This window comes from Talpa europaea (genome assembly GCF_964194135.1).
Source record: "Talpa europaea genome assembly, chromosome: 12".
Classification (NCBI taxonomy): Eukaryota; Metazoa; Chordata; class Mammalia; order Eulipotyphla; family Talpidae; genus Talpa; species Talpa europaea.
Window position 1 is genome coordinate 82,593,784 of NC_140079.1, and position 27,575 is coordinate 82,621,358.

Consider the following 27,575-nt stretch of genomic DNA (forward strand, 5'->3'; position numbering starts at 1 on the left):
CCCGGGCTGTGTCTACATGATGGCCTGCAGGATGACACACTCCTGGGGAAAGTCAGGGGTATGAAGCAACGTTCTCTATCCCCAGGTGCACTTCCCACTGGGGGATGGAATCTGACATGGGAAGGCCTCAGGCACTGTTTCCTTGTTCTGTTTGCTGATGTATTGGCCCAGGAGCACAGCGTATGTGTGCCTGGTCACTGTTTCCCTGTTTCTCAGGGCCTCTTACAATAATTTGCTCCTCTCAGTGAGTTGTCAGGAAAATATCTTGGCAAATGCTCTTGTCAATGTATAACCTGGGGGTTTTCCCTTTGTGCCTGAGCTGCCCGAGCTCATCAAGGTGTGTGTGTGGCCAGGGAAGTGCTCTCATCCTCCCCTCAGCTGGGTGTGCTCTGTCCACACTTCATCTGCTCCCTGTGTACTGTGCGCTTGCTTGCCACAGCCCTGTACTAGACACTGGGCCTCGAGAGAAACTCACAGCAGCCCCCACCTCTAGTGAGTAGGAAAGGGGGAGGTGCAGGGAAGAAACAAGGTACCAAGACCTCATTGGCTGATCACTGTCTGAGGGGGAGAAGCAGAAGGCCACAGGCTCAGAGGGGCTTTCACTTATGAAGACCTTCCTTTCGAAAATAAGAGGCATGTTAATGTAAAATAATTAGTCCAAAGGCGTTATTCTAAATTGTCCTACTTTCCTGTGTATGTGTTTTCAGGGATGTTTTTCTTCTTTAAGAATCTATAGAAGTGTTAAAGAGCAAACTGGGCAATGTTGAGGCTTAGCGATATCTCGGGATCCTTGGAATGGGCACTCTGACCCCAGCTCTGCCCCAGTGGCTCCCGTGTTCCCTCCAGAACTGGCCTTGCTGGTGGCAGGACCAGGGAAGGGACAAGCACCAAGGACAAGCATGAGGTGTGTTGGTGACAGGGAACCTTCAGTTCCGTGGTAGTTGTGGGTGTGGGAGGGCCCATCAGTGCTCACTGGGGCATAGAAGTCAGGATGGGGACAGGGAGCAGCACCTGGGGAAGATAACGTGACCCCTCCTGCCTCGTTTTCCTTGCCATGCCACTGGGAAAACAATAGCACATTGAAAACATTAGCATGGAACTCATGTATACTAAGCACTTAGTAAACAGAAGCTCATAATAAAAAGAATAAAGTTTGACCTCACAAAGGCTGCTTGTGATATGTGGGCCCAGAGGAGAGGCAGTGATCCTGGGGAGAGGCCTGTGCAAGGAACACAGGGCTGAGCCCCAGAGAACAGCTGGAAAGCCAAGCAGTTCCCCAGCAGATCCAGACCAGGGCTGGTGTCTGGAGCCAGGGTACAGTCAAGGCCAACTCCCCTTGGAAACTCAGGGAAGGAGGTGCTGTGTGGTCAGCAGTTGGCTGAGTGACCAGTGACCACACAGGAAATCATCCCCATTCCTGGGGCCAGCAGCCTGCCTAGGGCCATGTACCCAGAGGCCAGCTGAGAGTCAGGCTGCTGTTGCTTAGAATTCATTCAGACGGAACCAAAAATCCTACAGCTTGAAAAATGTCAAATCCAGCTTTGTCTGCATAGAAATTATGTTTAGAAACTACTCGGGGGCTTCCCCACCCCCATCCTGGGCTTCACCTCGCCCAGAAGTTGGGGCTGGCCCACCTCTGCAGAGGGTTCGGGACCCTGCTGCACCCCATCACCAGTGAAGATGTGGCAGTACAGCCAGGGCACCAGTATCTAAGTGAAGACTCACCGCTTGCGAAGCAGACATACCAGGAAGCCCCAGGGACTCACACACTGTTCCATTTTGTCACAAAAGTGTTCTTGATTTGTTCGGTTGTTACAAAGAGTCTCCCAGGAACCTGAGCTCAGTGAGGGCGGGGACCTTGTCTGTCCAGTCAAGGTTCCTTACCTCAGACTCAGAACAGAACTGGTACATAAAAGTTTCCAGGAAATGGTTCGCTGCCCAGTACCCACACTTAAGGAATAAAAATGACCTGGCAGATTTGGGGGCAGGGGGGAGCTGCCATCCTATAAAATCTCATCCCAGTTTAACCGTGCACAGGCGGCCTGCTGCCTGACAGGAGGAAGGTGTGCTGGTGTGCTGTCTTCCTGTAAGGGCACAGGCCAAATGTCGACAGCTGGAGCTGGGGCTTCTAATCACCAGTTATAACTCCTCCCTCTCTTAACACCATGGGAGTTAAGGCTGGTTGTGGCCCTTTTGATAAGTATCTGTCAGCAGTTCAGTTGTAATAAACCCTGACTAGAGTTGAATTTCTCTTTCATAATAGGACGAAAAAGAGCAACATTATTTCTGAATAGCCCGTCGTGTATGCATAAGAGGGCTGTCACCATCTCTAATGGTCCCTTCAATAATGACGCGGTCACTGTGGTAAATTTGCCAAGACAGGCTGCATCTTTGTTCTGGTGTCACGCCTCGGCCTAAGCGTGTAGGCGCTGTGATGATAGGTGACATAGAAATACAGACTCAGATATCTCAAAATGTTTATTGTTTGCTTGATTGTCCATAATAACACCCTTACAATGACTTTTCTCTTTTATTTTGTGACCAGCATAGGAAATCTGTACAAGATGAATGGTTTGAAGTGGCCTTTTTGTTCATTAGTCTATCAGATCCTTTTAGGTTCTATTATGGGATTTTTTAAAATACCACAGGAGAAGAAAATACTACAGCACAAGTGACAACTCAAGTAGGACTAAAGGAAGCATTTTACTACAAATGTCATTTTCAAGAAATAGAGGTCAACGTATATATAAATCACAACTGTCAAACCAAATTAAATTTTATGAGAGTAATTTTTTCCTGTTCTTGTTGAGGGCTGCTCCCATTTTTACATCGCTTGTTGGATTTTTAGATTTGCCTACGTGTTTCGTTTTTTCCTGTCTTTAGGTTTTATATTTTTCATTCAGTCATCCATTCATCCAGCAAGCATTTATTAAGCATCTGCTGTCTTACTGGTTTCAGATATCATGCTACACACTACATTATAAGGATGGAAAACTTTGAGGCCCTGTCTCTAGAAACTCACCATGTGGGGGAAATATGGGAGGGATGATGGAGATGTGATGGATAACTGGCCATGATAACCAGGGAAGGCTCCAAAGTGGAGGTGAAATTTCATTTGGGCCTTGAAGGGTGAACAATATTTTGATGGGGATGAGGACATTCCAACCAGGGATTGGCGTGGAATGAAAAGGTAATAGTTTGGAGGTTGCATGATACCTATGGTTTTAAAATGTAAATTTTATTTTTATCAGGTGATAAAAACCAAAGAGTCATTCTATAATCCTCCTGCTTTTCAAGAGAGAAAGAACATCAAATACTAAAAATAACACTAAGAAGACAGCAGACAGGGTAGACTGGGGGAACCAGATTTCTGGCTGTTCCAAAGCAGGAAACCTGTCAAGCTAAGTCAAGTGCTTGGTGGGATGCTCTTAACAACTCACTGGCATTGCAAACTGGCCTGACTCGCTGGCCCTTGGCCTTCCTGGCTACGCTGTGCTTCTACTGGCAAAGTGGCAGATGCCATATCTGTCCCCACTCTCCAGCCCTCTAGCTGCCTCCTGGGGAGGGGGGTTCACCAGCTCAGGCTCCGGGGAGGAGAGCCACTCAGAACAGGAGGGGACTCAAGAACTGTGGAAGTTGCTTGACATGCAAGTTTTCCTGCTGACACCAGAGTTTCAGCCAAGCAGGGTGCACTTGGCTTGGCAGCTTTCCATGGAATGAATTCTTGGAGTGTCTTTTTTCTTCTCCTTAGCTGTGGATGAAAGGAGAGCTGTTTCCCCCTTCCTCTCCAGCCCCCTTCCCCTTGCCCCCTCCACCTCTCCCCACTCACAACTGCATTGTGTGTGCTTCCTCTCCTCGTGCAAACTGACACTTTGGGTAAGGATGGTGTCCCCTGAATGGCCACTGACCTCCTGGCTTCTGGGGCACTGAGTCCATCAAGACCACCACTGCCCCTCAGCCGGGCTTCAAAGTTCTGCCCAAGCAGCTGACTTCTACCTGAGGTCCTGCAGAGTGCAAACTACTCACGCTCACATAGGAAAACCCACTGGGCAAGGTGTTGGGATCCAGGAGTCAACTGAGTTAAATGAGTGGCTCGTGTCCAGAGGGGCCCAGCCCCTGGCCAACTGGTACCAAGGCCAGACGAGGAAGAGACGAGCTAGCAGATTTCTCCTGTTGGGACCAGGGCCAGGCGGCAAATCGTGGTGCTTCAGTGGATGGACTGCACAGGTGCTCCCTAATGGGTCCTAACAACTTCCCTGCCGAGTAGCATTGAAAAGGTGTGGTATTTCTGCTTTTGTGACAAGTATTGCAAAGTGCTGTTTGTTAGTTTTAGTAGAAGAAGAAAACCCTTCAAAATCCCAGCTTCCCCACAGAGCTCTGATTTATTTTACCCTTAAGAGAGTTCTGCCTCCCTCCATGTCCAGTGCATCATTAGTGAACAGCCAGTTACTTCTAGAATACTCTGTCATGATGGTCTTAGAATCTAACTAGAAAGCCAGAGAAGCCCAGCAAGTATGAAAGGATTTCTATTTCCCACTAAAAAGAACCCTGGTCTCTCCGATCAAAATGTAAACCTTTTATTATAGAAACTAAAGTTTTCCCCTAGAGATCTATATGCAAAATTATACTTTCAGCAATAATTTGCTTCTGGAGCTCAGTGTGAGACAATTGATTTTGAAATCTTTACGTGTTTATTTGTATATTTGTGTTAAACCAACAGAATGGGCCCCTGTTTGGACTGAATGCCAGGAGACCCTGGGGAGAGGCTCGGGGTACTGTGATGAGCCAGGTCCCGGACCTGCCTGGAGCTTGGCCTTGCAGACATGGCGCGTTCCAGCAGGGCCTGGCATACTTTTCCTATAATGGGCCAGATAGTAAATACTGTAGGCCATCGGGCCAAATTGTTTCTGCGGCGACTCTGTTTCTACCGTGAAGCATGAAAGTAGCTGTTGGCAAGACACAAAACAATGAGCGTGGCGATGCTCCAATAAAACTTCATTTGCAAAAGCAGGAGGTGGGCCCTTTTGGCCCATGGACCATAGTTTGCTGACTTCTGTCCTAGGAGCTATTTGATAAGCCTACCTGAGGGACATCTGCCTCAAGTGTTGTCAATCTGTTGCCTTACTGTGTCATAACTTGGCCCCCACCGTGAAGTTGGACACTATCGTGTAGAAGATTGAAAGTTGCAAACCCAGACCTGTGTTACGTCTAACTCATGAGCTCTATGCCATCTTCTGTCTTTTATTCTACATACTTTGACGCTCCTCTGAACCAGCTTTATCACCCTGTTTGTTCCCTCATTAGTGAGCAAAATGCATCTTAGATGCGCATTATGTATTTGTATGAGAGCCACACTATTAAGTGGATAATTTGACAGATACGATCAGCACCAGATCAGAGGAAGGTAGAAGATGCCATGAGAGCACAGAATTAGCACATTCCATCTGACAACCTGGTTGGGGAATAGTAGGGTGCAAGGGCATGCTGTTCACGGAGGCTTCCCAAAGGCCCAGATGCTCTCCCCATTCTGGGAGAGTTTGCCAGCTGCATAGAGAAGGAGCAGAAGGGGTCGGCACATTTTAGAGAGAGAAGAGCATTTGGAGGGGACAGGTGTTTGAGACTATCGATGCCTCCAGGTAATGACAAACTGCAACTTCAGGGAAAAGAGGCAGGAAGTGCCAAATGGAGCCGTGTGGCGCCCACCTGGGCTTGCCGACAATGTGGCACCCATTCAAATCCAAGTTTTACAAAAGATAACCAAGCTCTGGATGGAAAGGCATAGAGGTTTGACCTTGTATGTCAGCCTCAGTGGTTCTCCATTGTCACAGTCCAATGGTCCTGACCCTCCCATTGTAGCTACACTCAGCAAAACTGAAGTCCTACAGTTAACCAGAAATGACCTCTTAGAAGGCCAGTTTGGGGCCATCTGCCTGAGAATGATGGGGCCCGGGAATTCTCCAAGGAAAGAGTCCTTTCTCAGAGGTTCTCCAGAGCAGGAGCTCACTCCTCCTTGTAAAGATAAGGTAGAGAGTCATCATCTTGCTGCCCCCAGGTCTTTGCTAATGGAGTTGTGGACCCAACTTGCTGCTGCTTGCTACCTGCCCATCTTCTGCCATTCTAGTGCCCATGGAGGCCTCCTACATGCCCTCTCCTAAGGGTGCATCAGAGGTCTGGCCAGTTCTCCTGCAGTCCATGTGGGTAGAACAGGCTTTGAAAACCAGGGTCACTGCTGAGCCTGCACACTGCACCCTGTCAACCCACAGCAGCCCAGGCAGCCAAGAGCACTCTCCCAAGTGCTGGGTGTTTCAGCAGGTCAGAGGATGCCCACAGGGTCAGGATAGCCACCAGGCCCACAAATCAACTATACAGATAACAAATCCATGTTAAGCTTCAAAGTCAAGAGTGAGAGAGCCAGGGTCTCTCACCAGGGCCTGACACCAGGGGAGCTCAAATAAGCATCCCAGGTTGAAAGAGTAGGGTGAGGGGTACAAAGAGAAAGGCGTGATTTTGCAGAGGTAGATGCCCCACAGAGAGGCCTAAGGACTTGGGTAGTCCCTGAAACTGGACATGCATCTGTTCCCCTCCTGCAGGCCCAGACAAAGGAAGAGCTTCAGAAGCTCCACAGCAGCTAAGGCATAGCAGTGCCCAGGGGCCATGTGCCAAGTGACCACCTCAGCCACCTTGTGCACAGAGCAGCAGCTGCCCTGATTGAGATGAGGGTTTGGTGGTAAATCAAAGTTCTGGAGCTGACTGCCCTAGACCCGAAATCATCCCTTTCTCTTTTTGTCTGCCTTTCTTTTTGTTTCCTCTAAATGTGTTTTCCAAGATATTGCACAAGTGCTTTGATTTAATATCTAGAGGATTCCTTTCACTGAGAGCATGCACCTGCCTCACCTCGCTCTCTGACACCACTACAACTTTGTGCTGAGTGTCCTTTTCACTCCACGCAATTCAACTGAGTGTGGTAGCATATTTGCTTTACGGGACTAGTAAATGTAACTAGTAATTTACTATAACATGGAACCAGTTGACAAAGCAAACGTGGGGGCCAGTACTACTCCCTCCAGTCTCTGGTCCCAGCACACCCACCTTCCCCATCCTCCTTGGACACTGTCAGGCACTCACAGTTCTCCCCACGGAAGGTGGAGCATGTCCTGCACAGGCGCGCTGTACAGCCTCCATCTGTCCACATGGTCTTGTTTTTGTCTCTTTCATTCCCATCCCCCTGAGGTAGGCTTCACTGTGGACCACGGTGTGGGGGTGGGGGGATAGGAGGAAGCCAGCCCACCTGGTTCAAGGTTCTTGTGTCCCCCCTCTTCCTCTCCTGAGCACACTGCAGAGTCTTGCCCTGATCCTCTGGCCCATTCGGCTGCTTCGCTGCCTCCCTGATGCTCATTATCCACCCTGCTCACTGAATCTAATCTTTTCCACCATAAGCTTTTGACCAATCATTTCATTTTAATTTTTTTTCAGTTGAAGTGAAATTTACATAACATAAAGTTAACCGTTTTAAAGTGTACGCTTCACAAGTTAGTCCACTTACATCTAGTTCCAACACATTTCACCATCCTGAGCGGAAACTCTACCCCTATTCCCACTCCCTCCTTCCGTAGACCCCAACCAGCACCAATCTGCATTCCGTGTCTGAATTTACCTGTTCTGTATGTTTTGTGAGAAAGAATCATACTTTATTGTCCTTTGGGGTCAGCCTTCTCTCATTTAGCATAATGTTTTCGAGCTTCATCCATATTGAAGCTTGTATCAGCACTTCGTTCGCTTTTATGGGCCATTAATATTCTATTTTATGGATGGATCACAGTTTTTATCTGTTCATCCATTTGATGGACATTTGTGCTGCTTCCACCTTTTGCTGCTGTGCATAGGGCTGCGTGAACCTGGACGTGCACGCTCTTGCTAGAGTCCCAGGCTCCCTTTCTCTTGGGCATATCACTCAAAGTGGAATTGCTGGGTCATGTGGTAACCCTATGCTTAATTTCTTTGAGGAATTTCCAAACTGTTTTAATGGTCAAAGTAATTCGAGTTTTGTGTTTTGCCTTGAGTTTTCTTTAGGAAGCCTGCTATCTGGCACTTGTGTTCACTTATTCCCCTTCTTGTCCTCCATGTCCATTTCTCCAGTTTACCAAGGTCATTTCAAATTCTCATGTCATCCTCCAGTGACCTGGACACCTGCCAACTTGGTTTCTCTGCAAAATTAATGAGCACATTTCCTATGCTGTCATTTGAGGCATTTATGAAGTGTTAACTGCATAAGCCCTGGGCTGATCCTGCCTTGACAGGGCTTGTGTAGCTGACCCTCACTCTGCTCAGCGCCTTCTCTTTGCCTGTGTTCCCTGGGTCCCCAGGGCCACACAGCCACACCAGGCCAGAGTGCCCTGGACAGGGATGCAGAAGCCTGCATAGTGGAATCCTAAGACCATCCTAGCCAGCAGGAGGTCTCAGGTGCCCCTATTGTCTCTTGTGGGACAGGGCTCATGGCACTGGCAAGGCAGCTTGAGTGGTGTGGTCAGCTTGGCATGGACAGAATTAGAAGATGTCCTGTTAGAGTAATAGGATATTACCAGGGCAGCATAAGTGAGCAGTACAGCTAGTGTGGCCCCAGAGTGTTGGAGCCAAATGGAAATACCACCTGAGCAGGCCAAGGGGAGGCAAAGTTCATGATGAAGGTAAACACAGCAAGAAGCAGCTCCCTGGGCAGGACCAGAGGCCCAGTGAGGTAGAAACTGAGAGAGCGACTCCCCAGCTTGTATAGACCTGAGCTTGTATAGACCTGAGCTTGTATAGACCTGAGCTTGTATAGACCTGAAAAGGCCATGTCCTATTGGGAGGGAGTCAGTTCTACCCTAAGATGGTTATTTTGCTAGGAAAGGAAGTGTACCTGCCCCTCTAGCACCCAAGGAGTCCTTGGCTATGTAAAGACCTTCCAATGGTCACCACTGGTAGTTTTAGTGTGTGTTTGGGGCAGAGTGGGAGCATGGAGAGATGACCGCTGACTGAGCTTTGGGCTAAAACCACTCAGTGGGGCCACATCTCCAAGGCACAAGTTGGGGTATGTGTGTGCACAGGACTCAGTGTAGCTCTGCAAATAGGTGATACCACATGACTCTGCCCAGCCAGAGTCGCAGCCTAGTCACCATGGACCAGGCAGTCGCATGCCCTGAGACTTGCCCAGTCGGTGCCAGGATCTCCCTCTTCACAGGTAGGAGCCATCGGCGATGAAGAGGAGTGGGTCAGCCTCTACGAGGAAGAGAATGAGCCCGATGCCCAGACCCTGGAGATCCCAAACCTCACACCCTACACTCACTACAGGTGAGACAACAGGCGATCAGCCTTTGCAGGCAAGTTGGCATCACCAGCAGGTGGCTTTGTCTGCAATAGCAAAATCCACTTATGCACAGGTAAGTGAAAAGTGTCCACATGGCAGTAGCAGTACATTGAACCTTTCAGAGAAGATACACAATTCAGTATTGCTCCAATGGGGTTTATGTCCTGGGAGCTAGGTTAGCAATGCTCTTTCCATCTAACCCAGCTGACGAGACACTCGATAGAAATGGCTTACAGTTATATTAGGCTTAATAGGCAAGAGCCACTGGCAGTCAGAGATAGGACACTTTTCTTTACAAAACTCTACAACCTGTCAGGACTATGAACATGCTTTCTATACACAAAACAGATGTCTTCAGAATAGCCTTCTGCTTCCCCTTCCAGGGTCCAGGAGTTGCTAGACTCACTAATCAAACATTAACATGCCATTTAACCTTTTGCTTCTTGATCCTGAAACTTATCCAGGCAGTAAATCCTTGGCCTTAGCAAAGGGGAGAGCCATCATGAGCTGTTAGAGATGTTATAACTTCCCGTAAGATCATTGAAGGAGATGAAATTTCCAGTTATCACCAGATGTTGGGTTTGATAATGTCATTGTTCTGCCAGGATGGATACATTTCATAAGATCAGGGAATAAAAAAATAAGAATGACTAATTCAGGGAGTAAAGGTGAAATTGCATCTTTGGGAAGAATGTTTTTTCAGTACAATACCAAAGTTAGGGTTTTAAAAAAAAAAAAACTGGTGAGAGATTCTGTTTAGCTTTTATTTCATTTTACATCCTTCTTCTGAGTTTAGAGCAGATGAATCAAGATGCTGTACTCTCAGTGTCTGAGGAAAACATTTAGCATAAAATCAACTATTGGGATTCAGGACTTATGGTGTGAAATTAGCATAGCTTGTATAATTATTTCAAAGATCAGAAATTGTGACTAGTGATCAATGTCCCTGTCTTATTTATGTCAGTTTAGGAAGCCTCTGTCATAAATATATGTGTGCTTAGGATATTTTTCTTGTTTGTAACTTCCATTCAAATGTTTGTATATGTAAATAAGGCAGTAGAACTGAGAACATTTCACAAAGACCTCCAAGAGCATCTGACTTAGAAATAAAGAAGCAGGGACAGGTTGAATTTCCCAAAGGTCACAGTTACTGGTTGGGTTCAAGTCCCAGGGTGTGGGCTCTGGGGCCATGAACCCACAGAGAATAGGGCATGGGGGGTGCCCATCATCATTAAAAAGACACTGGACTTTCAGAACTGTCATTTGGTGGCCACATTCTGCAATTCTGTTAAACAGCTTCTTGAAGACCTCCTGATACTCTCCTAAACCTGCGTCAGCCCAACTGACTTCCCCAATAGCACTTCACTAGAGAACTTGAAACTGTTGAGGTGCAATCCATTTACCATTTTTAAAAGGCTTAGGGGAAAGGGACATATATGTGATTTGCATTTTTAATGAAACCAGGTGGAAACAGGGCACCCTTGAGCAAAGGCCTTTACAATATAGGAAGACACATATCCAATCCCTCCCCCGAGAAACAGTCTCAGCTTGTTCTGTCTGGTTTTGTTTTATATCACTCCCTTTACCTTCTGCCCCGAAATAACTTGTCAATGGTTCTACTTCCAGATTTCGAATGAGGCAGGTGAACATCGTTGGTGCCAGTCCCTTCAGCCAGTCATCCCGGGTCATCCAGACGCTGCAGGCCCCTCCTGACGTGGCTCCCACCAGCATCACTGTCAGGACCGCTAGTGAGACCAGCCTGCGGCTCCGCTGGGTGGTGAGTCTGGGCCACGTGGCAGTGACAGGGCCAGTGGTCTCAAGTAGCCAGGGGACATACTTGCACCCAGCATTTAGTAATCTTGTCATGCCCTTTACTAGCCAAAACTAAGCTCATCATTAAACCAGGAAATATTACATTTTACAGTCAGTGCTGGCTCTCAGACCAGCCTGGGCTATCTCATTAGTTCATGGCATTACTCACTGGCTTCTTGGAACTGAGGAGTATCCCTTGGGGGAGAAAGTCAGTCCATGGTGCTACACCCTGGCTCTGTGAGTCCTTAAGCCAGGTCAGCATGGAACCACACTCAATATTTGTGAGAGAGCCAGTTTGATATTTAATCAGAACATTTCCCCACAAAATTAAGCCAAAATGTATTAAAAGAAATTATTTTCAGTCAGAGTTACTGAGAGGATTTCATTTAATTAATAAAAGAAAAGGTCCCTGGGTGAGTAGAAAGTTCTGAAAATGTTCCTCCCAGAAAATACTTTCCACAGACTTGACCTCAGAAGAGAGCCCCATCCTTGAAGGCCTTTAATGGTGACGGTTCTGAGATGTCAGCTCACCATGGACTATTGCCGTTTCTAGCCCCTGCCTGATTCCCAGTACAATGGGAACCCCGAGTCGGTGGGCTACAGGATTAAGTACTGGCGCTTGGACCTCCAGTCTTCAGGGCTGGCCCAAGTCATCAACGATCGGCTGGAGAGGGAGTGCACCATCGAGGAACTGGAGGAGTGGACGGAGTACGAGCTGCAGATGCAAGCGTTCAACGCCATTGGGGCCGGGCCCTGGAGCGAGGCAGTCCGGGGCCGGACGCGGGAGTCAGGTGAGGGGAAGGCTCTTCAGGCCTGCAGACTCGGACCCTGTCCTCGAGTGTCTCCCGAGACATGGAGCTTACCATCCCTGCCATTTCACTGGTTTGACCCACCTTTGTCTGTGGTGGCGCTTTTGTAATGCAGAAATTAGGTCAACCTCGACAGCAAATTACTTAAAACCTCATTAGGGCCTGTGCCACTAATGATGAATCCTACCAGCAGCTGGACTCATAATGTTATTTTTTTTAATCAGGGATAATTTTCACTATCAATGAGGCTCAACAAGCATGTATAGGGAGTCTAAGAAGGTAGTTATGATTCCGGGTCCTCAGGACTTCCTGTTGATTAATGATATGTGTGAACGTGGCTTCCTGAGCCAAGACAAGCCTTGCTTTCTCCAGGCTCAAGGGGACAAAATCAAGGAGGTTTTCCTGAAACCCACATGGGAGAGGAAGGGGTCAAGTGGCCCCCAACCCCCTTCCAGAGACAGTGTCCACACTGGGGCCCTCAGAATGCCCCAGGCCTCCCCAGCTCCCCAACTAGAACTCTACTTCTGTCCATGTGCTAAAACATTGTATGAGCAAAGTCTTCCTCTATTGTCATCATTTTAAATCACAAAGTTAATTGACTTTTGAAACACTGAAAACTGCTGTAGAAGATAAAATCAGAAATTAGAGTACACTTGATGGGCAATACATAGAAGGATGAGTAAGGAAGGCCAAGTGCATGGTGGCCTAATGAAGACAGCATCCAGCAACATTCCCCTGCCTGGGAAATGGCTTCAGAGGCCATGAAAGATACCGCACAGGGGTCAGGAGTGAGTTTCTGGCAAGCCCGGTCACTGCCAGGGCTGACCAGACTGCTCCTCAACCTGGGCCTACTAGGAGCTCTAAGGAAGGACCCAGAAAACACATAAGGGTTATCAAGGGGACATGGAGAATGCCGAGGGTCCAGTAAGACACAAGGAAGGCTGGATTAAGGATATAGGCGGCTCTGAAAAATAAGGACATGATCCACTGACCCTGGTGGGCTCTCCCAGGCTCTCAGCTTCTCCTCCTGTTGCCCTGTATCCACTCTGATTGGGGGTACTGTTTGTACTGCACTGTATCATAGGGGTGCTCAAGGTGGGCAGGTGCCTCAGCTCTCCAGGGACCCAGGCCAGGGAGGTAAGTTTGATCACCACTGGGGACTCAGAGCAGCAGGCCACGGTTCATTGCCTCCCTGGTGTGCACCCAGTGTCACTTCTCTGCCTATCATGACATGAAAGGTTTGGGAAATGCTGGATAAAGGTTTCTCTTCGTCCTGGTGGACTCGTTCTCCTATTCCCAGCAAAGGCACCAAATATGTCTGCACCTGGCATTACCATTATGGGCAGGCACATGAAGGTTGCTAAGATTCACTTCCCTTGACTTTGATTTACTTTCAGCCACAGACTGTAAGCAGCCATTTCAGCCAAGAGCAAAAGTTCTTAGGCAGATTTGACTTGATTTCTGCCTGACCTTCTCTGAGGCCCAGGTTCGGCCAGCAGGAGGTCTCTGCAACAGCAGTGCAGAGAAACAGAGACTGAGAAGTGGCTCACTGAACGAGCCCCGAGCACCCTGGACTGGGGGCAGAAGGGAACCCTGGAGGGAGGCTGTCACCACGGCACCAGGCTTCCAAGAGGACCCGCATTTAAAGAGGGATTGCAGAACAGCTAGACTGGATCTGATGGCTCCTCAGCTGTCTTTCAGGCGTTAGATATTATTACATTAGAAATAAAAGAGGGCCTCCCCTGGTGGCGCAGCAGTTGAGCGCTGGGCTGCAAGGCTGCCTGCGGCCTCTGCAGCGCCAGTTCGTTCCCCGGCCGCCGGCGAGGTTCCCACAAAAAAAAAAAAAAGAAAGAAAGAAAAGACCAAAACACACTGATCACGGGCTATCACCACATGGAGGTTTTAAAAGCTTTATTACCTTAACCGTCTGAATCTTTGTGACAAAGAACTTGAAAAATCCTAACGACGTTCTAACTCCAATAATGGGCAGACCATCAAAGATATTTTTTAAAAAGAAGAAAAGAAAACTTCTGCTGTAGCTAACTAGGAACATTATGGCTAAAATACATGGTGGTGGTTGTTTTTTTTTCCTAATTTGAAATGTACTGATATGCCCATAAGGAAAACAGGCAAGTCCCAGATGTCAGAGGCTAACAGGACAAGAGACTGAGCCATTGGTGTTGTGACTGCCTGGCTGGGTGAGGGCAGAGCCATCCGGTGGCTCCAGAACTTGGGGTTTGGTACCTCTGCCACACAGAAGATTCTGCCTCGATCTGTGTAAAGTGGAGAGTGACAACTAAGAAGCCCCCCTCATAAGCACAAGATTCTTGAAGGCTGTACCATCTTTTTATTATTATTATTTAAATATTTTATATAATTCTTACATCTTTTTTCATCTTTGCACAATGTATGCATTTTCATTTTGGTTATATTCCCCATACAATTGCACCTCCCCCCTTATTTTGACTCTAGTCTTTCCTTTCCCTACCCCTCCTTCCCCCACCCCCCCCCATAGTGAGTCTCTGGTTTATAGTTGCTTGTTGATTTTGATTTTTACTTTGTATTGATTAGCCTTTTTCCTGGTCTCTTATTTAGGTTTTCTAAGTTCCTGCTATGAGTGAGACCATCGGTATTTTTCTTTTTCTTTCTGACTTATTTCGCTGAGCATGATCCCTTCTAGCTCCATCCATGTTGCTGCAAACTGCATGTGTTTATCTTTTTTGATTGCTGAGGAATATTTGAAAGGGAAGACTAAAATGATCTGCCCAGGGAATTTGGTCTGTCTACCTAGACTCTAAATGAGGGAAAAAAATCCCCCACCTTGGTACATAAAATTATCTATTAAATGCATAGAGACTTTAAAAAAAAAAAAATAACTGTGAATCCTATGCCTGACCCAGTTTGGGTTCTGATTTTACACTATATGAATGGTCCAGAAACTTTCAGAAGAGAAATTGGTTCCAGATACCAATAGTACAAACAATGAAAGGGAAAAAAATAATAGATAAATTAGATTTCATCAAAATGGAAATCTTTATGCTTCAAAGAAGGCCATTAAAAAAAACAATCTTCAGAATGGTAGAAAATATTTGTAAATTTTATGTGTGATAAGGGACTGGTATCCCGAATATATAAAGAAAAGAAATTTTACAACCCCACAATGAAAGATAACCCAATTAAAACCTGGGTAAAGAATCTGAGCAGACATGTCCCCAAAGCAGATATACAAATGGCCAAATGAGCACATGAAAGCACTGCCCATGATTACTTATCAGGGAAATGCAAATCAAAGCCACAGTGAGACTTTACTTCATAGCCCTAAGACGCCTAAGATAATTTTTTTAAAAAAATGGACAATAGCAAGTGTCGGTGAAGATACAGATAATCGGGACTCTCATATACTACTGGTAGGTATGTAAAATGTGCAGTCACTTTTAAGCAGCTGGTAATTCCTCAGTATGTTAAACACACATATGACCCCGTAATTCCACTCACAGGTAATATATACCTAAGAGTGGAAAATATATGTCTACACAAAAACTTGTGCATGGATGTTGATTGCAGCATTTTAATAACAGAGTAGAAACAACATTTGAATGTCCATCAGTTGATGAATGTGGGATATCCATGACAGAATATAACTCAGCACAGCGAGGAATGCAACAAAATAATCATATTGTCTCCTTCCAAGAGGTGACTTGTATGCTATGCTAATAATATCTCAATAAAGCTGCTTTGTTGTTTTTTTTTTTTTTTCCCCTTAAGAAGAGCTCAACCTCCCCTAATTTCATTTGGTACAGATAAACTGTTACTAAAATAAGTAGGGTTCAAATTTGTACACATTGCGATGACTGGAAGACTCCAAAGAGCCTTACTGTCCTTTCTGAGCAGGATATCTTCTTCCCCTCAGGGCAAACAGTGATGAACTCCTTCTGAAATATTAAACGTATTATACTGCAGGAAAAGATTTTACAATCCTCCAAAAAGAAAGCAAAATGAAAAGGAAGCACACCAGTGCCACACAGTCCCAAATAAAAACCAAGAATTTTAAATGATGAACTCACAGTTGCCAAACATACAAAGAAATAATCTACCATAAGTAAGGAGAAGCATCGGGAAGGAAGGAAGGCCGAAAGGAAGGCCGAATCACTTTAAATATATACCAGTCTGATAGGGAATATGTCAGAAGTGCATTTTAAATGATTAAGGACTTCCAGTTATAAGGTGAATAATTTCCTGGGATCTAATGTACAAAGTGATGAGTATTGTTAATAATACTGTCTTAATATATTTGAAAGTTGCCAAGAGAATGGACCCTTAATATTCTCACCATAAAAACCAACTGGTAATTATGTGGTGAGATGGAGGTGTTTGTTGTTACATAGCTACCACCATGATGCAATCATTTTACAAAATGTAACACCTAAACTTACATAATGTTCTATGTCCCTTATGTCTCAATAAAGCTGGAACCATTTTAAAGTCTTCAATTATTAAAAGAAAGCATTAAAACTTTCAGTAAAGGTTGAGATACCACTTAAAGCAATTTTTACATAAAAAAGATAGGACCATCATTAGAAATAATACCGTTCAAAGAATTATCAAACTAGAAGCTGAATATGAGCAAATAACTAAAATATTCAGCACAATAACAGAGATTGAAATATGATAGAGAGGTCAAAAGACAGAGAATAGAATAAATGGTCCAAAATACATCTAATAGGACTCAGAAAGGAGAGGTGAAATGAGTGTGAGGAACTTTGCACAGATAATGGTTGAGAAATTCCAGAATTAACAGAAGACACGAATTTTCAGAATGAATCCCAAGGAGAATAAACAAACACAAATCCACAGCAAATTGCATTGTGCCACAGCTGCAAATATCAAAGTCAAAGAGAAATCTTAAAAATATTTGGAGTAAAAAACATCTTACCTACAAAGGTAATTGTTCTCAAGAACAGAAGCCAGAAGAGAGTGGAATAATAATCTGGAAGGAGCTGAAAGAAAAGATCTGTGAGCCTCAACTATTACACCCAGCTAAATTACTTCTCAAGTATTTCCTTTAGAAAACAACAGAGTTAATGTTATGTACAGATGAAGAAAATGTAATAAAAAATGGAAAATAATATTGTTTTGATATGTTTTCAAGGAACACACAAAAAATAAGCAGCAAAAAAATTGCTGAGTTGAGACTATACTTCTGTACAAATTTTTCCAGTTGCTGAGAAGCTATTTTAACAGTAGTCAAGAGGATGTCACTCTATGTAAACTCATTCCAGATGGTTCCTTCTAACTCTCTTTACTTCAATCTTGTGTCACCTCTTACACAACAACTCTGAAGAGACTTTTATGAGTAACATTGTTTATTTCTGTGGGGATTGGAATGTTTTAATTAAGATTGAGGTATAGATGTTGTATTGTGGGTTTGGTTTTTTTCCTCAGTTAACAAAAACATACATATATGTATGATAGGGGGGACTCTCATGCAGCCCTGCAGAATTAACTGGGTGGACAGCTTCAGTACTGTCATGTTCCTCCCGCACTGTGGAGGGTTTTGATCTCGAGTAAGATCACTTGTGACTTAATCTTTGCTCTGTCCGCTATCACATTCTTCCTTCTTTTAAAGATTATGACTCACAGATAATTATTTTTTACTTCTAAGGAAACATTTATTCGGTTAGTAAACTTGACTTTATGTTTCTCTCTCTGGGAAGAATTTTGGTTTAGCAGGTGTTTCATCACAAATGGGATAGCAGGGTTATTGGTCTTCAAATCAAGAGGCAGATGGTTCACATTTCAGACACCCCTCTGGCGTGGATCTCTCCTCTAGGAGCCACCACTTGGGGCATTCTTGGGCACCCCATCATCGTGGCTGTCTGGTAGGGCTGCAGTAAGGCCTCCTCTGAGTGGAGCTTTTAGAATCTCCTGCCATGGAAAGCTCCTCCCTCTGACTGTGAAGCTCCTCCTTCTAATGGGCAGCTCCTCCCACTGGCAGGCGCATGCTGCTCAATGCAGCAGTTTTGCCTTCTTGTCTCTCTTGGACCTGCTAACATTCAGCATTTACCACCCCAGCAGAGAAACCACCCCTTCAGAGAACTGGTCCTCCAGGCACTGCTTAGCATTTTCAGAGAGAAGGTGTCACTCAGTGACTGAGCTGGGAGGTCAGGGAGCAGCGTGCAGGCAGGCACCCGGGGCAGGAGGCACACAGCGGACTGTTTTGAACCACACTGAAATGTAGTTTACTCTGAAGTGCAGTCTAACTGGCTTCGTGACATCTCGTGCCGTATTATGATATATTATAAGGATAAATGAGGCTTTAAAAATCAAGAGATGCCATGAGAAGTAGAATTGAACTGAGCAGCAAGAAATCCTGTACAGAAGAGAGAGCAAATGAAGGAAAGAATCAGCGTCCTAAAATAGCATTATTTTGGGGTTTTTTTTGTTGTTGTTGTTTTGAAAGAAAATTTCTAAGACTGTTTCAGAACTTAAGATGTTAGATTGGGGCCTCCCCGGTGGCCCAGCGGTTGAGCGCTGGGTTGCGAAGCTGCCCGCGGCCTCTGCGGCGCCGGTTCGATCCCCGGCTGCTCCCAGGCCACTGGAGGAGGGTCCCACATGGCGCGCAGACCTCTCCTGCCGCCCGCTGCTCCCCTCAGCAGTGTACTTCGGTCCTTCTGTCTGCTCTGCTCCCCGCTCTGGCTCTGGTGAATTCTCTCACCCTCCCGCGCTTCTGACTGTACCCAGTGCATGTATAAACAAAAACAAACAAACAAACCAGCAAACAAATAAAGCATGCCTCTATAAAAAAAAAAATAAAAAAAAAAAAAAAAAAAAAAAAAAAAAAAAAAAAGATGTTAGATTGGAAAGTTGTTGTATCTACCTCAGAATAGATAATGAGTAAGGCTTTTAAAAAAAAAAATCTTAAAAACATTGTTTGTGACTAAATGGTAGCTTTTATCCAGGTGGAATTTAAATCTCTGAAATTCTAATCCTGAACACTGCCATTTTCTCTGCCTCTCTCCTTGTTAGAATCCAGCGGTGCTCTGAGTGCTGTGTCTGAGTTGCTTCCATCGCCAGGTCACCCTAGTCCTTTGGGGATGTGGATGGCCCTCCAGTAAATGGAGGCACGCATTACCACGACTTCGAAAATCAGCTATTATTTGTAGATCTATAGTAAGAACTGTGCACTCATAGTTTCAAAGATTGACCTGCAGGAAACAGTTAAGCATTTGAGAGGTGGACTGGTTTTGTTGCTATGACAATGGCCTCTCTTCTTACAGACAGGGACAGAGTTTGTTAGAATATAGCATTAATATCTTGGGCATACATTGTATCTGATATTCTCATCTTATTCCAAACAGACTCAGAAAATAAAGTCAGGGGCATTATAGGTTTTCATGTTCTTTTAATGAAAGTGACCCATTTCATTCACAGTTGTTTCAAGGTGCCAGTTTATCACTCATTTTTTATTACATTAAGTGTGCGTGTAGCCATGTCCTGGAAGGGCCCTGGTGGAACTGAGAGCTCTGGTGGGAGCCCTTGACCGGCACATAGAACCCCAGTGAGAACCCAGGGTGGGAAGTGCAGTGAGCCTCCTTCCCCTTCAGATGGCTAGGTAAACGTGAAATTATAAATATGCTTTACTGCGGCACATATCTGTGCAAATAAATTAATGTTATTTTATTGAATAACTGAATAACCAAATAAATGTCAACGAACATATTTGGGAAGAAAGACTTTATCTACCCAGTGTGGACTTACTGACATTATCTCTCTCCAAAAATGTGAAGAGGTTCCTTGAGAGTCAGGAGCAAGAAATGCCTCTTGCCTCCGTGTTCTGAAATAATCCGCATAGTGAAGTGGGCCGGGCCGTGCTGCTGCCTCCTGGGTTTCATGGCTAGGCATGCCCTTTCATGGGGGCTGCAGCCCAAGACTGTGCCTCCTGGGATGCCCTCCATGGCCTCCCCTCCCTGGACAAGAGGGGACAGAGGTGGGGGCCAACTCCTTCCCCTTCATCCCTCCAGAGTCAGCATTTCTCCAGCAACTTGCCAACTTCCCTGTGACCTTCTGTGGAGCCCGCTTCCTTTCCGCTCTGCCACCTTGTCTGGTGACTCCTCGTGCTGACCGGGACCAAGGGCCCAACCCCTACCGTGCACTTCCAACAACTTGCCTTAATCCTGGCACATTTTCTTATAGACTGTCTCTAAAGACTATCTCCTAAGGCTACTGTAAAAAAAAACTGTCCCAACAGGGTGGCTTTAAACAACTGACACTTAATGTCTCAGCACTTAGTGACCATCCCTTCCTGCCATTCATGTGGGTCAGATAATTACCTCCTCTCTCCAGCCCCACCCAGCACCTCACGACAAACCTCATTTAGAGATGTCAGTGAACCAGCATCTGAACGTGAGGATTTCCATTTGAGATGAAAGTCTGCAGTTCCTGCAAGTTAATACAGAAAGCAGACCAAGCGTATTTTCTTGCTGGGTGGACTCAGGTAGAATTGAGCTCCTAAATACCCAGGATTTATGGAATTTGTTGCTAATATTAAAGAGATTTACATTTCTGTTATACCCCTGCAGGTTTAATCTGATCACTGCAAAATGCTCAGAATACATTGCTATTTCAAGGACAACTTGATTATTTGGGTAAAAATTAGACCTCTCTTTGTAGAAGCCTTTAGACTTTTGGTACCAATCTGTTTAACTCTTTCTTTGCAGTTCCTTCAGCCGCACCTGAAAACGTGTCAGCTGAGGCTGTCAGCTCCACCCAAATTTTACTGACATGGGCTTCAGTGCCTGAACAGGATCAAAATGGGCTCATACTGGGTTACAAGGTATGTTCCAGAGACCCTCCTGTGTTTGCACCGTGAAGGGGCTGCTGCACGTCACTCCCCCAGTGAGCTTGTATCTTTCATAGAACAGTAGCTCCGGCAGCTCTGAGATGCCAGTCTAAGCCTCACTCCAGCCTGGGGGAGTTAGAGGGGGAATCAGGCACCTGCACGACCTCTTACCTTGTGCCAAAACCACACACCATGGCAGCGGCTACTTGAAGTCTGAACCTGTTGTCTCACTTGCAGTCTGGGAGTAATGAGCGTCACTGCCTTGCAGGAGGCTGTGGGAATGAAGCGGGTTATTGTTTCATGCCAAGTGCCGAATAAGTGTAACTGTATAAAAGCATGCAGGTCTGTCCTTCCTCGCTACCTCCCTGTCATCCTGCATCACTGTAGGACTGAGCACCCCAGCCTCTTGGTGCGCCATCTCTGGGGTAGTCTTTACCTATGCTCTTGTTCCATCACTGCAGTGACTAGCACTGTTTCCCCCTTCTGCTCCCCAGCACCCCCACCAAACTACAGAATGAACATTTCTGGATTTGGCCAGTAAGGCCACGCTTGTCTCATGTGCACATCTCCACTGCACTTTCCATAACTTATACCCCAGTCTCTGCTTCTTCCACCTGTTCTCATGCTTCCCCTGCCCTGGATATTCTAATCACTCACTCTGGCCCCATCAGACATGAGGCCTATTAGACAATGCTACTGAGGGGGCCCATCCCATACCTGGGTCCTAGAGAAAAATATTGCTGTGCTATTTTTAAGCTTCTCCCTGATGACCCCATCTTTTACAACCTTTGGGGTCTCTGATCCTAAGGAATAGGTTGGAGAGGGTGAGCTTATTGCAAGGACTTAGGAGCTGAGGAGCAGGTGGGCATTAGGATAACTGTGTGTGGTGTGGGCAGCAGAATATGGTATAGGCATGCCAGAGAGCAGCTACTCTTTTAAGCCGGAAAACTGAGTGGGCCGCTGGCTCCTTTCTTGGGAAGCAGACTGTCTCTGTTATAATTGAGGCCCGCCGTTGGGGCCCTCCGACCCTGCAAATTCTGGCAAGGCAGCCAGCTCACGCAGCCATGAACTGGGTCATAACTCCAGCTACCCCGCTACGCTGGAGCACAGCATCACCATCTTCCCCCAAAACAGCTTATACAAATTGGTGCCTCAGCCTTCAGCATAGCCGTCCTGGTCCTCGCCTGCAGTTGCGAGCCCCCCACACCTGCTGAGATCCCTCCCTGACACGTCACATGCTCATCACCACTGCGCGTGTGTGTCGATGCTTCAGATCCTGTTCCGGGCCAAAGATCTGGACTCTGAGCTCCGAAGTCACGTCGTGCGAGGGAACCATACGCAGTCTGCGTTGCTGGCAGGCCTGCGGAAGTTTGTGCTGTATGAGCTCCAGGTGCTGGCCTTCACCCGCATCGGAAATGGGGTCCCCAGCTCGCCCCTCCTCCTAGAGCGAACCAAAGATGACGGTATGTTTATTCTCCAAGCCTTCGCTGGCCTCCCATGTCGCTTTTAACAATCCAAACCATTTGGGTGGTTGTCATTTTTAACTTAATTTTCAAACCACTTCTTTTTTTTCAGTTGAGGAAAACAAAACAAAATTGTCTTTCAGTCGCTGAGCATTTATATGGCCAATCTCAGCCTGGAGTGAATTTTTACAGCCTAATTATGAACCTGTGCAGAATTTCATCGTAACTCTGCAATAGGCAGTGCAATAAAGGCCGGTGGGCCGGGGCCATAAAACGTGAGGCTGCTCCTCTTGGTGATGTCTGCACAAATCTAGTTAAAACTCCACTCCCGGCCTGTGTGCCTGATTCTCTTGGTGCTGCCCAGCTCTTGCCATTTGCATAATACGAGGTAATTAGACGTTTCCATCCAGAGTGCAGCGTTTTCAGGCTCCCAGGGTGCCCAGACCCCTGTTTCCAGGCCTGAATAACAAGTGCACTTGATGGCTTTGTGTTTATAGAAGTCTAGATCATCAGTAAATATGTTTCTCCACTTTGCAGCTATCAAACACTCAAAGGTTAACTCCTTCACATTTTCATTATTGAAAAGACTATAACTAATATGTCGGTGGCAGGGGTGGTAAATGCTATTCTCCTCAGGGACCAGAACCATCTGACAGGCGAAACAACTGTGGGTTTTCTTAAGCATCTTTACTAAGTAATTAGCCCCCAAATGTACTCTAGCTGACTTGAACCTGTCCTCTCTGTTTTATGGGTCGGTGGCTAGAAGAAGCTCTGCAAAACTTTGTCCTCCAGAAACAAGCAGTTGCAGGGCCAGTGGGCCTCTGAGAGGACAAGCGTGACCTGAGGTTGTTTCTTCACAAAACCTTGTAAAGCGTTTGGGTATCCGGGTTACACAACTGAAAAGTCAAAGGACCATTTTAGAAACTGCTCCTCAAACTCAGTCAATTACAATTGTTTCTTCCAACATCACAGAACAGTTTTTTTCCTTCTCTCCCACTCCTAACAGAGACATGTTTTTTCCACCCCTCCTTTCAAATTCATCAAATGATTGGTACTGAATGGCTTTGGGGATGGGGGTGTTGTCACATGGGATTATGTCAGCATTGGGTCCTGGCTTGTGGCGTCCTCCTGGCATTTATTTTACCCCATTATAGTAGTCATAATGCATGTTTAAAATTTTAAATATTGTTCTCAGTTTAATAGCTAGAGGCAGAATTCAACAGCCCTGGCATGATAAGAACGCATACCATTTTATTTTTGTATTGATTGTTCATGCCCATTGCCTCCTATCTAGGAGTCAATCAGTTAATAAGTTCCAACAAGAAGTCCTGATTCTGGCCACACACTAGCTCACCTCTCCACTTAAGTGAATGTGTTTTAGAAGGACTATGGCACTATATTCAATAGTACCACAGTACATAACTGCTTTTTGAAGTATTGGTGCACCGTGGCCTGCAAAAGAATTATATGCATTTGTGCATGGCCAGACTTAATTTTCTAGGACAACACAGGAGAGGGATAGTGTGCATAAGGGGGTGGGGGCAGGAATCTCTGATGAGAAACATGTTGTTTTATCGCCATCATAACCTCCATGTAGAATTGGGAGGAATTTTAGACCACTTTATGTACCTAAAGCCCCAGGAAAGGAATCTGAGCTCAGCTTGGTGAAATCTTTCCTCTCAGCTTGATGTACTTGATCCACTCTAGGCCATCATTCAGTGACAGCTTTCCTGCAACTAACACACTATTTCCAGCATTGTTTATGAGTGCTGATGAGGAAATTCAGAAAAGCGGGTGGGCAGGAATCAAAATGAGGGGTGTTTCTTCAAAATTATTAGCCAGTTAGATTCCAAAAGTCATTCTGCCAAAACTTAGAATGTTTCAACCACAGTCAGTGTCAGCCATGGTCGTCACCATGCTCCGCTAGCCCACAGAACCCCCTTCATCTTGACACGGGCCCATGTAACATTGTATCAGTGTCCAGATCATGGTATGTTTCTTCCCCTTCAGCCCCAGGCCCACCGGTGAGGCTGGTGTTCCCCGAAGTTCGGCTCACATCAGTGCGGATCGTGTGGCAGCCCCCAGAAGAGCCCAACGGCATCATTCTGGGTAAGGGAGCGGCAGTAGTAAAGGGATCGCAGAGAAATAACAGTTAGATTGATTTCTTCTGGTTTTATTAGATCTCTGAGAGATAAAACAAAAACAAGATTCTGTCTACAGCAGCCTAGCCCTTTCTGAGAGGTTGGAGACCCTCTGCTGTTTCGTGAACCGTGCGCTAAGGTTTTCTGGCAGGCTGAAATTTACATTTTGTTAACCTAGAATTTCTTCCATTTGTTTGGGGTTCATAGCAATATCATATGTAATTGACCTTCCCTTCAGCTCTGAAATAACCAGGCTATTTTGATGTGTTTCTGGAAAACAACAAGCCAGTTTTTCATAGAAGATAGAGACCTGGGCTTTGCTATCAAGTTCCTGGAAACATCTTTCTTCCACTACAGTACTTGCACCTAATCCTTTTAAGAAGCTGCTTGAGTGAATTGCATGTCTTTGGTCCCAGGGAAATTGTTTACTTTTAACTTTTCATTCAGAAGAATAATCCTGAAACACTGATGAAAAGCCTTAATTTCTTTCTATTCCCCAAAGGCAGCACATTTTATTTTAAAAAATGGTCCACTCCTTTATTTATTCACCGTTTCACCCTGACAGATTGAAGGCTTTCTATACGCCAGGCGTCATATGCAGAGTGGGAAGTGAGCAGTAAGTAGAATGTGCCCAGCCTGCAGATGTCCACAGTACCATGAGGGAGAGGCACCATAACCCTACCTGACAAGTGACATGACAGAGGTGTCACCAAGGGCTCTGCAGGCAGCTCCTTCTGGGCAGTAGGATCTGGGTGGATAGGCAGCAGCTTTCCAGCTGGATCCCAAGGATAAGGGCTTCCAAGGCCTGGAAAAAAGGAAGGGGTGTCCACTCAGCCAAAACAAAATGCCTTTTGCCTGTGGAGGCATAGACTGAGCTGAGACTGTGGTAGTAGTCTGGGCCAGGCCAGGAGCTGCTGGAAATGGCCTTCTTTCCATGGAGGAAGAGAACCCAAGGCCCAAACTACTTAAATTGGGCATTTAAAAGAAGAGCAGCAAGTATGGTGTATTCTCCAGATCAGCTCAGCTCTCAAATATGGTATCTACCTAATCTCAACTGCTAGGGACCCCCAGAGATATTGCTTTGTGTTCTAGGTAAGTGTGATCCCTTTGGAAAACATGTGGCATGTCAGGTAGGGCAGACGTGTAACCTGTAATCTGGAGGTTCTTCACTTCCAGTCTCACACCCTAGAGAGATTTCACATGTGTGCACAGAGTACACAAGGATAGTTGTGGCAGGACTCCTTTAATAGCCAGGAAAAAAGAACTGGCAACATTACAAATGCCCATCAATAATGCAATAGGAAGGGGAATTATGGGCTGTTCATACAGCAGAAAACACTATAGAAACTAAAATATGAAGGGAATCTACATGTGTCAACATGAATAACTCTCACAAACATCTGTTGAGTGTAAAGAAGCAAGTTGCAGAAGAATATGCAGTTTGAAAATGTTTATGTATACTTGACCAACCTTACAGTATATCCTTTTTTTGTTTTTTTATTATTTTTTTATTTAAATTTTATTTTTATATTCCCCATACAATCACAACCCCCTTATTTTGACCCCAAGCCCTCCTTTCCCCACCCCCCACCCCCATAGAGTGTCTCTGGTTCATAGTTGTTTGTTGATTTTGATATTTCTTTCTTATAGTTATTCTTTTTCCTGGTCCCTTATTTAAGTTTTCTAGATTCCTGCTATGAGTGAGACCATCTGGTATTTTTCTTTGTCTTTCTGGCTTATTTCGCTGAGCATGATCCCTTCCAGCGCCATCCATGTTGCTGCAAATTGCATGTATTTATCTTTTTCGAATGCTGAGTAATATTCCATGGCGTGTATGTACCACATCTTCTTTTTTTTTTTTTTTTTTTTTTTTAATGGAGGCATGCTTTATTTATTTGTTTGCTGGTTTGTTTGTTTTTGTTTATACATGCACTGGGTACAGTCAGAAGCGCGGGAGGGTGAGAGAATTCACCAGAGCCAGAGCGGGGAGCAGAGCAGGCAGAAGGACCGAAGTACACTGCTGAGGGGAGCAGCGAGCGGCAGGAGAGGTCTGCGCGCCATGTGGGACCCTCCTCCGGTGGCCGGGGAGCAGCCGGGGATCGAACCGGCGCCGCTGAGGCCGTGCGCAGTTTCGCAACCCAGCGCTCAACCGCTGCGCCACCGGGGAGGCCCGTGTACCACATCTTCTTGATCCAGTCATCTGTTTTTGGGCATTTGGGTTGTTTTCAAAGCTTAGCTATTGTAAATTGTGCTGCTATAAATATAGGAGTGCAGGTGTTCTTTGGAATTGATGTTTCTGTGTCCTTTGGGTAAATACCTAGGAGTGGAATTGCTGGATCATATGGAAGCTCTATGTTTAGTAGGTCCAGAAATCTCCACACAGCTCTCCATAGTGGTTGGACCAGTTTGCACTCCCACCAACAGTGCAGAAGAGTTCCTTTTTCTCCACACCCTCGCCAACATTTGTTGTTGCTAGTTTTTTTAATATGTGCCATTCTCACTGGTGTGAGATGGTATCTCATGGTAGTTTTGATTTGCATTTCCCTGATTACAAGTGATGTTGAACGTTTTTTCATATGTCTGTTGGCCATTTGCATTTCCTCTTCAGAGAAGTTTCTTTTTAGCTCTTCTGCCCATTTTTTGACTGGATTATTTTCTTTGTTGTTGCTGAGTCTCATCAGCTCTTTGCAGATTTTTGTGATTAGTCCTTTATCATTAGTGTTGTGTGCAAAAATGTTCTCCCAGTCGGTGGGGTTTCTCTTTGTTTTTGTTATTGTCTCTTTTGCTGTGCAGAAGCTCTTTAATTTGATGTAGTCCCAGCTGTTTATCTTTGCCTTCACTATCACTGCTTTGGGTGATGTGTCCCTTACAGTATATCGTTTTAGGGATGTGCATATAGAATAACAATGTAAAATATGGACAGGAATGGACCCTCAGTTGAGAATCAGGCTGTCTCTGAGAGAGGATCCAGTGAGCCCACAGGATGGCTTCCAATTTTTCTGTCTTATTTTCTTTCTAAAAAAATAAAAATCAGAGAAATTTGGCAACATCTCAAGATTTGTTTAGTCAGGGTGACAAATACTTCAGTGTATGGTCTATATTCTAAGTATTTTTCTGCACGTTTGAAATATTTTATAATAAAAGAACAATTATAAAATAAAAATAACA

General features: G+C 45.5%; 1 protein-coding gene across 1 annotated transcript in view; it reads left to right on the plus strand.

The window, feature by feature from the left end:
* The window catches only part of SDK1 (sidekick cell adhesion molecule 1), a gene marked incomplete at both ends in the record, with an annotated part of 728,549 nt that overhangs the window by 611,987 nt on the left and 88,987 nt on the right, over positions 1 to 27,575 (plus strand). The window contains 6 exons of the mRNA XM_084251360.1: positions 9,218 to 9,327; positions 10,970 to 11,120; positions 11,709 to 11,946; positions 20,682 to 20,797; positions 22,077 to 22,266; positions 24,277 to 24,375. Coding sequence (XP_084107486.1) covers positions 9,218 to 9,327; positions 10,970 to 11,120; positions 11,709 to 11,946; positions 20,682 to 20,797; positions 22,077 to 22,266; positions 24,277 to 24,375 — 904 coding nt within the window. The remainder of the gene's footprint in view (positions 1 to 9,217; positions 9,328 to 10,969; positions 11,121 to 11,708; positions 11,947 to 20,681; positions 20,798 to 22,076; positions 22,267 to 24,276; positions 24,376 to 27,575) is intronic.